Source organism: Planococcus citri, chromosome 2, assembly GCF_950023065.1.
Source record: "Planococcus citri chromosome 2, ihPlaCitr1.1, whole genome shotgun sequence".
Taxonomy (NCBI): Eukaryota; Metazoa; Arthropoda; class Insecta; order Hemiptera; family Pseudococcidae; genus Planococcus; species Planococcus citri.
Window position 1 is genome coordinate 1457240 of NC_088678.1, and position 14799 is coordinate 1472038.

At 33.2% G+C, this 14799-nt stretch overlaps 2 protein-coding genes across 3 annotated transcripts; one reads left to right on the forward strand and one right to left on the reverse strand.

Annotated features, from left to right (window-relative positions):
• Positions 1-47: 47 nt before the first annotated feature.
• On the reverse strand, positions 48-9973 carry LOC135833921 (protein takeout-like). Its single transcript, XM_065347749.1, has 6 exons — positions 9804-9973; positions 1370-1462; positions 918-1065; positions 674-807; positions 421-570; positions 48-330 (listed from the first exon to the last, which is right to left on the reverse strand). Exons 1-6 carry the CDS (start codon positions 9871-9873, stop codon positions 179-181), a joined length of 747 nt encoding a protein of 248 aa, XP_065203821.1. The 5' UTR covers positions 9874-9973; the 3' UTR covers positions 48-178.
• LOC135833922 (protein takeout-like) lies at positions 4818-14574 on the forward strand. 2 transcript variants are annotated; one of them, XM_065347750.1, is made up of 6 exons: positions 4818-5066; positions 12405-12484; positions 12573-12813; positions 12913-13046; positions 13148-13297; positions 14045-14574. In XM_065347750.1, exons 2-6 carry the CDS (start codon positions 12415-12417, stop codon positions 14194-14196), a joined length of 747 nt encoding a protein of 248 aa, XP_065203822.1. In that variant the 5' UTR covers positions 4818-5066; positions 12405-12414; the 3' UTR covers positions 14197-14574. The 2 variants fall into 2 exon arrangements, with proteins under 2 accessions (XP_065203822.1, XP_065203823.1); XM_065347751.1 differs by lacking the exon at positions 4818-5066 and adding an exon at positions 10791-11084.
• Positions 14575-14799: the final 225 nt, after the last annotated feature.

Sequence of the window (14799 nt, forward strand, 5' to 3'; positions counted from 1 at the left end):
ATGTTTTTAACACTACAAAAAAAAAAAAAATAAGAAGAAAAAAAACATTCAGCGTGCTCATTTTTAATAAAGTCTTATCGTAAAGTCTCGTTATTTATTGAAATGACGTGACATTTTTTTGATGACTTTTCCATTTCGTGAAGATGTGAAAATGCAAATGAAACTGCTCCTTTTTCTATCACAGCGGCAGAATTTCGTCGAGGGGGATTTTATTATACATCGAGTTGAAAAGGTCTTTCATTACAGCTCCAATCGATTCTTCCAAAACTGGCCTCATATCTTTCATTACGTGTTTCCAGTTGTCATTCAGAAATGCGTTCATGGCGTCTCCTGCAAAATTGCACAAACATTTAAGTAGGTATACGTTTGCCTGATTCTGAGACACTTTTTTTCAGTCATTTGACACGAAATTTAACAAACCTAATTCTTTATCTCCGTTGAACAAATTATCGAAATAAACGCCAACGTGCGATACATCCAAATTAATAACAACATTATCGACGTGGAAATAAGTTTTACTATCTTCTGTTCTTTGACTTCCTTGAATTTGAACGATGCCCTCGACATTGGCTATATAGACGAGAAAAAAAAAGCGTGAGTAAAATGGTAGAATTTTGAGTGAAAAAAAAAAAGGAAGAAGTTACTCCGGATCGAATAATTATTCAAAACTTACTGTAATTTCCTTCGGCTAAACCGCTTCCTTCGATAGGTAACATGAGTATACGGCCATGAACTCGGTACATCGATTTAGACGTTAAATAAGGAAAGAATACTCTGAATTTGAAAAGATTATCTTCCAATTTCGAGCTAAAAAAAAATAATTTCAAGTGCGTAAATGATAAATCGGATATTAGTTGATTTAGATTGAACACATATCTAAATTTAATTTTTGCCTTCGTCTATATTAATTTACCTACCGGAAATCTTTCACGTCAAAATTACTAAGACCCCATAGGTGAAGATTGTTGAATGTGGTTTGCAAATTGAGGGAACCTTTGCCTTGATTCATTGTTATTTCAGGTATAACCAGTGGCTCGAATGATGGAATCGATAATTCCGGAATGCCTACAGGTTAATACAATGTACGATAAGCTGTAGTTCACGTTTAGATGGGTTCGAGTATATTTAATTATCTGATCTTGACGTTGAGTAGCGACACAGTGATCGCATTTATATACATACAATGTTGGAAAGCCTGACAGCTTTTATTATAGGCTAAAATTTAATTTACGTGTAATATGGGTAGTATAGATACACGAGGTAGTAGGATCAGAGTTAGACTAGGTCATTGCTGCGTGTTTTATTCTACGTTAGTATAGTTTACCTATACGTAATTATCGTAATTAAATGAAAGTAAAAACTGTCTTACCGGTTTTTAAGAATGGTCTTAATCGTTCTAAGCTTTCTTTCATACATTTGTCCAAAAGAGGATCACTTTGATGGCAAACTTTTAGGAACGTTGCTGTAACAAAGTTAAAATATGAATACATATTTTAGTAGGTATAGATAATATGAATCAAGTAGGGAAGTACAAATTGAACACATATCTATTATTAAGATGAGATTGGGATCATTTACAAAAGCAGAGTAGGCACTCAAAGGATCAGAAAATGTAGGTATCTGTTCATTTTTTTCATAAAATGCGGACTTACTAGGGCAGCTTCCCAAAAAATTAAAATTACCAACATGAATACTAAAGGTTCTACAGAATTTTCAGGTGTCCAAAATGACCCAAATATTGCAAAAAAAAATGTAGATATCTGTAGTGGATGCTTCAAGCTTCATAGTTTAAAACTATCGCTGATCGATTCAGAAGGTTTAAAAAGTTTAAGTAAGTATTATAGTCCGGCATATGACGATAGGAGTAATTGCACCCCCCTCACCGATCCTCCGGGACAACTTTTTTCTTAAAGGGGACATCCTAAGGAACATTTTGAAGCATACTTGCCCAGAAAAAAGTTGACTTTACTTACAAAATGACGGCCATTTTGATTGGCAGGTCAGCCGAAATCACAGATTTTACGTTTCAACATAGGACTTGCACGAAATTTTTCAAACCTTACTCAAAATTTCAAGTGCTAAAGTGCCCTTTTCGATTTTTGGTGAATTTTTAAAAATCCAATTTAGGCCAAAAATGAAGGAAAAAATTAAAATTTTACCAAATTGACCAAGAAAGCTGAAATTTGGGATATACCCTATTTTCGAAATGCCAAATCGATTGGAAACGGTTTTAACCCGTTTTGAGCAGTTCTGGAGCCTCCAGCAGATTTTTGAAACTCGAAATTCCCACAAAATTCCATCAAATTGGAGTTGTAAAGCTGAAATTTATTCTAAAAACTAATTTCAATACGCTACGAATTGGACTGCTGGTGGATTTCAAGTCGTTTTGGAGCCTCCAGCGACTTTTTGAAAATTCCTGAAGCCTCCAGCAGATTTTTGAATCTTTAAAACTTGAAGTTCCGGCAACATTAATTTATCAAATGGAGTTAGCAAGCTGAAATTTACTTCGTAGACTAGATGGTGGTTTCAAATGGTCTTGAAGCTTCCAGCTACGTACTTTTAAGAAATTTCAATTTTCCAAAAAAACGCCATACAATCTTTCAAAAAGTCGCTGGATGCTGCAAAACGACTTGAAATCCACCAGCAGTCCACTTTGTAGCGTATTGAAATTAGTTTGCAGAATGAATTTCGACTCTCCATCTCAGTTTGATGAAATGGGGAAATTTCAAGTTTCAAAAATCTACTGGAGGCTCCAGTAATTTTCAAAAAAATCGCTGGAGGCTCTAAAATGACTTGAACCCATCTGAAGTCGTCTTCAGAGGGTGTTAAAATTGGAATGTAGAGTAAATTTCACATTACTATCTCCATTTGATGAAATTTTGTGAAAATTTAAAGTTTCAAAAATCTGCTGGAGGCTGCAGGAATTTTCAAAAAGTCGCTGGAGGCTCTAAAATGACTTGAAATCCACCAGCAGTCCACTTAGTAGCGTATTGAAATTAGTTTTTAGAATAAATTTCAGCTTTACAACTCCAATTTGATGGAATTTTGTGGGAATTTCGAGTTTCAAAAATCTGCTGGAGGCTCTAGAACTGCTCAAAACGGGTTAAAATCGTTTCCAATCGATTTGGCATGTCGAAAATAGGGTATATCCTAAATTTCAGCTTTCTTGGTCAATTTGGTAAAATTTTAATTTTTTCGCTCATTTTTGGCCTAAATTGGATTTTCAAAAATTCACCAAAAATCGAAAAACGCACTTCAGCACTTGAAATTTTGACAGGTGATACATTTTTGCATGATCTTTCGATCTACTTTTGTAAGGTTTGAAAAATTTCGTGCAAGTCCTATGTTGTAACGTAAAATCTGCGATTTCGGCTGACCTGTCAATCAAAATGGCCGCCATTTTGTAAGTAAGGCCAACTTTTTTTTGGGCAAGTTTGCTTTAAAATGTTCCTTAGAATGTCCCCTTTAAGAAAAAAGTTGTCCCGGAGGATCGGCGGGGAGGTGCAATTACTCCTATTGTCATATGCCGGACTATTAATCAAGTTTCAGCTTTCTATCCAAATTTCATCATTCAAATTTTGTAATGTATTTTCTCATAAAAATGGACAAAATCGGAATACCTATTTGAAAATTTTCCAACCTATTTTGAGATACCTATTCTTTCAATCTTTTTTTCGTGTGGTTCATGAAAATTTTTTTCAACGAGGATGAGATGAGGTCATGTGAGGCTGAAAACGACGAGTTAAAAAAACATATCAGTTTTGAAACTTGAATTCCCAAGTTTGGTAAAAATCAATCAATATGTCACATCACATTTTTTTCCTAAGAGGTTTGGAGCTTGTACAGGGCACTGACAGGCGGTGTTTGGTAAAATTCAGCATTTTTTTTACAAGCTCCAATTTTTAATCTTTGGTGTTTTTTTAAACTTTGAGGTCTTGACACAGAAATGAGAATTTAAAAAAATAATAAAACGATATAAAACAATATTGAATTTTTCCCCGAATTTAGGAGCTACAATTACAAGGGGACCAAAATGGTTCGAGACGTTAGTTTCTGAAAACGAGAAATTCAAGAATCATGAATTTTCAATAAATTGGATTTTTTGATTTTTTAGAATCTTCTCGGCACGGGCACACTTTACACAGGGAGTCTGAACTGTGCAAATCTTAATTGAAAAAACGTGCAAAAATATATCATCATCCTAGTACATTTTTCAATGTAAGCAAAAAGTGAAAAAAAATCAAAATGTTGTCAAATTGAGCCAGAAAAACCATATTTGGTATACAACTCTAGTTTTGAGCACCACCTTCTGCTCCCTCCCTCCACTAATTGTAAATGGTTTCCAACAGTATCGAGCAGTTTTGAAGAGTATATGGTACCGTTTCTTTTGTTAAGACCCACAAGCCACCCCATAGGTCCTACGAATGCCTAAATCGAAAAAAATAATTATTTTTTGAAAGTTGATAACAACATGTGCACAGCTTCACATAAATATGTACAAGTAGTACACAGCCTCTGTCAGATTCAGAAGATGAGACATAAACCTACATATTTGGGTATTTGTGCGCAATAATCGTGACTAATCAGCTGTCACCTCCTCTGAAAGCGCGGCGGCGAATTGAAGCGTAATTCTAAATGACGTTGGTATAATCTTGAAAGAGCCAACCGAGTGTGATTTTGATTACACAAATGTCATTCGCGTTAATGGTTGAAACAATACAATTCCAAGTGCTCGAAGCTCAATAGGCAACCTTGCATATGTAGGTATATCCTACCCGAGATACCTATATTTTTGACATTGTATTTGAATTATACTATACGACTATAGCTGCACACACTAGACCGTTGTCGATCGATTAACGACCATCGAGCGCGATGTAAATTAAAAATTATCCAAAAATATTCGATTTATTGCCAGTCAGCCATGTAACATGATTCTGTCAACAGTTATTAGGTCTATGTTTACATTTGTTGTTGTACAATATACATAAGTATTAAGTAATTTTTTAACCAAAGGTGACGGATATTGTTCTGTATTTACCTATCTATCCGTAATTTAAGTTCAGGTATGTATTTTTTTCAATTATTTTTTCCTTCGATTCTATAGTTTTTTTTTCAATTTTGAATTTACATGTTTTTTTTGTTTCTTTTTTAAAGTCATCCACTTCTTGATTAATTTTTTACTTTTTTGAAATTTGAGTAATTTTCATTTTTTAAAATGATTTGCACCGAGTGGATTTTACCTACTAAATTACACCCTTTACAGTTGAAGTATTCGTCGATCAAAATTTTAATTTCATGATAAACTTAAAGAATGAGTCATTTTTATCAATCGCAAACATCCGTAAACTTATCACGTTATTAACGAAAGAAAATTTTTCCATTAATTTAAACACAAGTCCCTCGTGTACTCGCAAAAACCAACTTGCATTTTGTGCAAAAAAATTCAAGTGATTTCCATTTTGATATACATATTTCAACGATGCACATTGTTTATGGTTTCAAGATCATATTATCTTCACTGTCACTGTCAGTTTTAAAATTTATAACCCATGCAGACCAACTTAAAAGTGCATCATTCTTGTACCATCTTGCACGTGTCTGATACACACGAATGCATCGGTAATTAAAATATCCGTACGATAACTCTACCTATACGTAAGTTAATATTTTTCATTTTACTGAAAAAAGTTGGCCTCCCTTTCAACTTCCTCAACTTCTTCTGATTACTTCCTCGACATCTACAACGAGTGAGAATTTCCAAAATAAAATTCATCGCCATTTTTGCACTTCAACTCGAACAAAACGCGAGGTCATACGAAGATACCTAGTCGTAAAAACAATACCCGAATTTTTTTCAACGCTATGGAAAATGAGGAAATCTCATTATCATCTTTATTTTTGTTCACGATTTACCTAGAACATTTTATTACACAGATTAAAATTAATTCAAATCCGGTTTGACTTTATTCACTTACTTACAAACACCTATTCGTTACAAAAAAGTAAGAAAAAATAGTTTCAAACATCAGACTACTGTGTTATGGAAGCAGTTTGAATATAATTACACGCTTTAAAAGATGTTAAACTCGTCGTAATCATATCGAGTCCGCCATTCTTATAGTTAGTCGTGTTTACAAGTACAATTTTTTATACTTTTTTGAAAAGAAAAAAATCAAACCACCTTCAATGTAGATATATTGTTTGAAAAAAATTTCGTTCGGGTGATGATGAATTTAGGCTTGTAAAAGAATCACGCTATACGTAGATATAGGTACCCAACAATGCCTATCTACTTGTTTTTGCCGCAAGTTTCCATATAATGTGCGCAAAATAAACACTTAGGTACCTACTTACCTAATGGTATTTAGGAGCAAATAATTCTCTCGAATTTGACTAGTCTAACCTATTTTTTAAATCGAAATAATTATTATTAAATAAAAATACTCGTACGCGAAAATTTACACTTTAATTGAGACCTCGCCAGTGAATAGATAAAGGTACTTACGTTTCCCTAAAAAATGGTTACTTACGTGTAATGTACTTGTATACTTGGTTTAGGTCTTAGGTGGGTATATCAGTTACATGTAGCTAATTTCTGTTTATATATTTACGTAATTATTTTTGTAAATATATCCTACACGCGAGCGCCAGTTCCGCCCGATTTTTTACACGTAATTTTCGCTCTAATTTCACGCGTTCCTTCGAATGTTTCGAGTTTAATTAATAGAGTACCGAGTATTTACCGAAAATTTACTGAATAAATTTTAAAGGTAGCTATCAAAAACGAGCTGTAGCTATTATCTAGACGTGTTTATAATGTACTTAGGTATACTCGCTGCAGAGTCCATCTATCTGCAAGGTTCTTTCTCACCATGAAACCATCTTTTAAGATAGGTAATTACATATATTGTAGTGATAATTAATAATGCTGGTAGGTACCTAAGTAGATACTCACTTATATCAAAATCACGAATAAATACTCGATTATGAAGATCACTGTGCGAATATTTTGCAAGTATTTGGACGCGAGCGTGTTCAAATATTTTTCACTCATACAGGTCTATCGCCAAATCACTATTGTAGGGAAAGAAGCGAGGGTGAGGGGCTAAACGTTTGGTAATTTTCCATCTTGGTTTTTTAAAAGTTGGATGAAAAGTGTAGCCTAATATGAACCTAGCTCCTCGCAAGTTTTTTTTTTTTTTTTTGGAGAACGGCGAAGAAAAATCGATTTGGACCAGAGAGGGTTTTTCTCATATAGAAGTCGCTCAAAATCTTCGAATTTTTTTGCTTTATTTGTTTCAGTGTTTTTTGATTGTGGGACGGAGGAGGGATGTTCCGTAAGGAGGAACGAAAATTACTTCGAGGGTCAAAGAAATTGTTTCCTCGAAATCGGGATCATTTAGGGAAATTCGAACACGTAAAGTGAAAAGTTTTATAAAAATGGAACGAGTTTCCTTGCATTTATTTTTGTTAATTTCGAAGGGCTCTGTACAAAAATGAAGACCAACATTAGTGAACGGTCCCAAAGGGAGAGTAAAAAAAAGCCATAAAGTGATGAATTGTCTCACGTGCAAATTGAGAGTTTATAGAAGGTGGTAAATTTTTTTAAATACTTCAAAAAATACATTCTATAGGAATTCGAGGGCATTTAGCTTACTTTATTCAAAACTTTTTATCAAATCGTACTTTTAGAGTCAGAATTGAAAATACGTACTCTGAACTTTTTGATATTGAAAATGGAGTCCCTCAAGGCTCTGTGCTTAGCACCATCCTATTTATACTCCTAATTGATGATATCTGTAGTATTATTCCCCAACCTGTTTCCTTACAAATTTTTGCAGATGATATAAACATTTCAATACGCTCAAATAACATCAAACAAGCCTCAGAAATGATCTAAAAAACTCTCAATTGTATCGAAAAATGGGCTGAATCAAATGGACTAACATTTTTTGAATCTTAAACTCACTGTATACTTTTTACTAAGAGAAATAAAACTTACCCAGAACATATCCTTGAATTCAAAGGACATCCTTTAGTTTTTAAACCAACTACCCAATTCCTCGGACTTACTTTCGATAAAAAACTTACTTGGACTCCTCATTTTCTCAACATAAAAGCTCAACTTAACAAACGTCTAAATTTACTAAAAATTGTTAAAAATCCAAAGTGTAACCCATCACGCCAACTATTACTTCACTTGTACAAAGCTCTGATGTAACGTAGTAAAATTGAATAAGGAAGTCCACGCTTTACAAACCTCTCAAATAAAACTACTAACATTCTCAAAACTGTTCAAAATTCCTCCTTGCGCATCTGTATAGGTGCTCTCTATTCGTCTCCAATTAATAGCGTTTATTGTGAAGCTGTAGAGCTTCCTCTGATATTTTAGGAAAATGCTCATGACAAACAAATTCTTAACAACTGTTGCAAATAATCCATCTCACCCTCTTCAAAAATCACTCAACTACAGCTCTCAGCATTTCCTTCATACTTCAGATCCAATCCCAGAATTTATCAAAAGTATGAACAACCTACAAATTGACCAAGAAAACCTAATCCATAAACCAATATCTTATCCCCCTTGGTCTCTCAAACCTATACAGATAGAATTCTACTTAAGAAACTACCCAAAACATGATCACTCCCCATTATTAATCAAGAGTCATTACTTAGAACTGTTATCAAACTATACAGAATATAACTTATGCTTCACAGATGGTTCAAAAATTTCCAACATTCATACTGGTTGTGCTTACTCAATTAATGACAACGTTCTCAGTTTCAAAATTCACAACTGTGCCTCAATTTTTACTGCTGAACTCACTGCCATAAAACATTGCCTAATAGATATAATTTCCATTCAATCAGAAAATGAAAAAATCTTAATCCAAAGCGACTCACTAAGTTCACTGCTATCCATTCAAAACATTTTTTCTGACCATCCCATAGTCCAAGACATACATAAGTCCCTTTTTAACCTCCAAAATTATGATTACTCAATTAGCTTCATGTATGTTCCCAGCCACATAGGTATCACTAGAAACGAAACTGTTGATATGGCAAAAACAGCCGCAGCCCCCTCCCCTCTTACCTCTCTCACTCCTGATGATATTAAATCTCTAAACACTCGTAACACATTTACCATCTGGCAGAACTTTTGGTCACAACAAACTTCAAACAAACTCTTCCAACATAAAAAAACAACCCTCCCCTGGAAAAATCTAGGCCACCTAAACAGAAAACAAGAAATCCTTGTTACTAGACTAAGAATAGGCCACACAAAAAATAACTCACAACCACTTATACCAAAAAGAACCAAAACCCCCATGCCAATTTTGCAGAAACAAACCCACATCCATTCAACACATACTTTTCAACTGTCCCCAACTAAAACAAAACAGACTTACACTACAGATAAAAGAAACCCCACTTATCATCCCTGACGAACCCCCTGAAATACAAAAATTCATCACCCTAATAAAAAACATCAACCTCTCAAACCAAATCTACCCCCCTTTACGGGTGTAATAATCTTGTAATTATAAACCCCCCCTCCCCCCTAAAATTCAAACTCGAAGTCCTCCCAACACCACTTGATTTTCAGTTAGAAAGCTAAAAATTTCCGAGGAATTTTCATCTATGAAAACCACCAAATGGAAGAGCGGAAGAATTTTTTTTGAAAAGACATAAATAAAAGATCATTCACAAAACCCTGTATCTGAAGATTTCACCTCAGGTCGTAAATTCTGTACCTAACTCGGGAAATTCAATAACATAATAACAAATTATGAACTTACTAATGTCTCTGGCTGCTTGAGCCATAAAAATCAGGCACATCAAAAAAACACAGCAAAGTAATAGTTTCATTTTGAGAGATTTTACTGCTCGGAGATACAAAAATAAACAACGTATAAACTCGAATTTCAAACGAATGAAAATTTTTTACTACAAGATTGCTTAATGAATCGATAGTAAAATCAGATTATCGTTTTATTGTTTATTTACTCGATTATTTTTCGATGGTTTGTTTTATGTAAATTGGTATTTTATTTATCAATAATGTTTAAATACGTGTAAGTGAATTTTGCCACTGTCACGATCTACCTAACGTGTTCTTTGAATCAGTGCATGTGTGTGGCTATAGCATTATATTATGTACATATTTTCAAAACATCGGTACTCCGTCGATTAGTTTATCGATGGAACCTGCCAAGACAAGGACTTTAACACGTCTTACAACTCATAATAATACAGCCTAGGAGGAAAAATCAATTTAAACCTAATATTGTTTTTTTTTTTTTGTAATATATATCAAATATACATGTGTAAACCTTGGCAGAGAGATGAGATAATGCATTTGATAAATTGCATACCTGCATAATTGTACTCGTAATAAAAATTAGGTAGGTAATTAACTACCTGTTACAAAGTGTACCTAACAAAACACAAGTAATATTCCACATTCATTAGCGAAACTCGGAGTATATTTTTGTATAACATAATATCTTACACGATATACCTGTCCCAAAATTTTAACAACGTCTCTGTCTGCACTTGAAAATACGCGTGAGCTGCTTTTTTACTTAACACGAGTTCAAATCTGATACAACTCTGCTACAAATACCTATAAGTACAAAGTACTTACTTACAGAATTTACCAACTACAACTACCTGCCTACCCATCCACTTGAGTGGTGTGAATAGCTAAATACGAAGGTCAACAATATTCTAGTTTATTTGCCTCGCGTTTACGATGGAGAATTTTCATTAAAATGCAGTTTGCAGGATTACCACCGTTCTGCGGTAACCATCAAAATGGTATATCATCTAGAACAATTCTAATATTTCCTAGACAAAAAGGAATCTCTTCCGAGAAAATTTCATTATATATTTCTCTCCAACTTGGAGCGGGTTAAGTTCGCGTTTGCTCTTCGTCAAAATCGAAATTTTGCTAATTAGTTCGGTTTTTACGAATTTTTGTTTACGAAAGTTAATTTTTTAGAATTTTATTCAACTTATAGTAAGCATTTCGCGACGATAAAGTTGGTCTAAATACCGGTACTGATTTATTTACGCAGGTTTGTAATCGAATTTACTTAATTTTTGAGATTTAGATTTTTTCATTCGCCCATAAAAGATGGAATTTTAGTTTCTTGATTTTCAGTGATTCGATGCCTCAAATTTATTTATATAATGTTGAAGTGAAGAAAGAAGGGCAATTCGTTCCACTGCTGGTATTTTTGGATGGGCTGACTTGTGATTTCAAAATTCAAAAATGGTTCAAAATCCTGGAAATCAAAATTTCAGCTTGCCAAATAAGTTTTTCAATTATTGACAAATTTTTTGATACTCAATTTTCTGAAATTCATGTTTTCAATTTCTTAAACGCGAATAACGTGCATTAATCTGCAGCTAATATTTATCACCCCCCCTTCTTACCACTTCCATCCATTCTGGAGTCTCCAACGAGATTTTTGATCTTTTTAGGATTTTTGAATTCCTTCAGGTAGGTGCCGAAATCAACTTAGGAAGCTGAAAATCAAGTTTAAGCTTATTCTCAACCTTGCACATCTTGAGTGTGTTTTTTACATAAAATTCAAAAATATGAAATTTTTTGTTCTTTTAAAATAACATTAAAGCCACTCTCGCCCCCCTCAGGATAAGAATTTTACCACTTTTAATCATTTTGCAGCCTACAACACAATTTTAAAATTTTCTAGTATTTTAAAAGACACTTCGAGAGTGTTTTTTTGACCAATAATTTTTAAAATTCAGGAAAAATCTAAAATGACGCTGCACTGGAGGATCCAGATTTTCTGAAAATGCTGGAATTCAGTGGGGGGGGGGGGCGGGTCAACACTACTTTCAGATCTGATTTTCATCATTTTTAGAAAAAAGTGCATTTTTAAAAACAAAAAAACATTTTAGAAAACTTTAATTTTCGGATTTTTGAAAATTTGCAAAAATTAAAACGTCAATTTGGGAGGCTGAAAATTTGAGATCAATTTGTAAATTTTAGGAACACCCACATTATGCTATAACTTTTGGTAAAATTTAATGTTTATCGTTACAGTATTCAGCGAATCAAATTACAGCAATTTTCACTCCTTTTGGAATTTAATGTTTCGGATATAACGTTTAAAAATTGGTCAAATCTTCGCAAAACGAGACAAAAGTTGAAATTGTGATCAATTACCCGAATCGAAATGTGATGGTGAAAAAAAAAATCGACCAAAATGGGCAGTTTCTAATGCAAAAAATGTTATCGAATCACGTCTTTTTTGATCGTTTAATTAAAAATCCCACCATTCAAGAAGTTCTAAAAATTGTTTGAAAATCCAGGTAATTCATTTCGTGAAAATATTTAACACCTTTGGTATTCTATTCTATGATTTTAGACTGATTACAATGGTGCTCCAACGTAGCAGTTTAATAATTTTGTGTTCATTGCTAGCAGCAGTTTATGGCAGATCTCTACGTAAGCCAGAACTCATCACTGTAAAATTATGTAGTACCTATTTACCTATCAAATTAATTCTCACATACCTACCTTTTTTCTTTGACAGCTTCTTTCATAAAACCGTGTAAAAGAAGCGACCCGAATCTGGAAAAATGCTTAATCGAAGTAATCGACAGCATAAGACCTAACCTCGCCAAAGGAATACCAGAAATGAGAATTCCACCTTTAGATCCATTCCACGTGCCTCAGGTTGTTTTAGACCAAGGTAGCGCATCGGTAAATTTCCGAGCTAATTTCAAAAACATCATAGCTCACGGTGCCAGGAACTTCAACTTGACCAGCGCCAAGTAAGTTTAACACGGTGTCGTTATTACGGCAAACTGAATAGGCAACTTTTTCAACTCGCACGAACACCTAAATTCGCAACGTGTCGCCTATTTTTGCAGAATTAATTTTGACGAACCGAGTCTTTCGATTGATGTTGGATTCCCAGCTATTAGAGTATTCAGTGATTATAATATTACCGGCAAAGTGCTCGTTGTACCTATTAAAGGAAATGGAAAATTCGAAGGAAATTTCAGTAAGTCAAATTTCAACGAATCAACGTGAATTTAAAACAAAAGAATACCTACCTGTGTGCAATTTTAATCGATGTTTTTTTTTAATCTCTGAACTTTTCAGCAAATATTTTTGCCAACGTCAAATTTCTGGGAAAATACAACAAAAAAGCCGATTCAACGTTCCTCGGAATTAAAGAAAGGAAAATCAATTTCAAAATAGGATCTCTTAAAGTTCATTTTAGTAATTTATTCAATGGAAATAAACAATTAAGTAAGTACAATTCTCTGGTTAAATCAACTGCAAATTTTGTAGAAAATTTAAGAAATGAGGGTAGGCTCCAGAATAACCATCACTCAAAGCTACTGGTTGTTGATATGTTGGGAATTGAATAATTGAAAGAATTTTGCTCCAAAAAATTTATATTTCATGAAAAAGCTTAAAAATCGCTCTTTAAATTACTTTTTTGAAAGTTTCAAAAATTCGTCAAAAATCTTAAAAATTAATTTCTACACCCGAAATTCTGGTGAACTAGGTGTGTATTAAAAAAATTGAAAAACATAATCGAGAACTTATATATTTTTTTTTTGTTTTGCATTCTAAAATTTGTCCTCAGTTTTCAGAAATGATATCTTTCGGTGTTTTAGCCTTAATTATACCTAATGCAAAATATTTCAGAAAAAAACATTTTCAAAATATGAGCATAACTACAAATTTTCAACCTCTCAGTAGATCTCTAAAAATCTCGAAAATATACCTACCATATTTTGAAACTGGGCAACTTTTCTCAAAACATATTAGGGTGAAAACCCCCTGATTTTTTTTGTTGAAAAGAACCCTCTTGAGGACGCATATCTCCTTTTCAAGGGTACCTTCGGAGCTAAAAATTTTTCTGAGTCACTTTTCAACTCAAAATGAAAGGCTCCATTTTTTCCCCTCTTTACAATCCACTCTAATGATGAGCAATGAATAGTTATCTATTTCATTAGGTATTAATTCATTTTTATAATGTTTATCCAGGTGAAACAACTAATGTATTTATCAACGAAAACTGGAGAGATATCTTACAAGAAATTAATCCGCTCATCGAAGACACCATAGGCGAAGTAATGATGCAAATTATCAAAGGTTTCCTAGACTTATACAGTTTGGAAGACTTGATACCAAATTGAGATACTTACATATCGTTGTGGTGAAATGCTACAAAAAAATTTTAAAAGTGATATTTTATATAATAATAATGTCAGTTGTTTTATTTTTAATTTAATATGTACCTACCTGCTTATTTAATTTGAAAGTGAGTACCTACATTAAGAGGGAAGTTTTGTATCATTTTATATTACTTGCATGTATATTTTGTTCTACTTTCAATATTAATTTATGTGAATAATTTTCATGTTGGGAAAAATCATCCGAATTCAATTGTGATCAATTGTTTACATTACTTCTACCTCATTTATTTAAAAATGTTGAAAAAGAAAGAGAAAAATGCAGCAAAATGTTTCAAGACTTGCTGATGTATTCTTAAATTATAAAGTGACGAAACTAAACGATGAATTTTATTCGCAATTAACGTCGATACTTATTATATAATTTCTTCATTCTGTTTCCTGGAAAATGATTACACACATAATATGAATTTACAAGGGAGTTTTGTGGTAAGTACACCACATTTCCTAGGAAAAATAAACGTAAATTTTATGGTTTTCGTCTCAACATCTCAAGGAACAATTTTTGTCAAGTATAGTGTGAACCTTTTCAAGTTTGATTCCAAC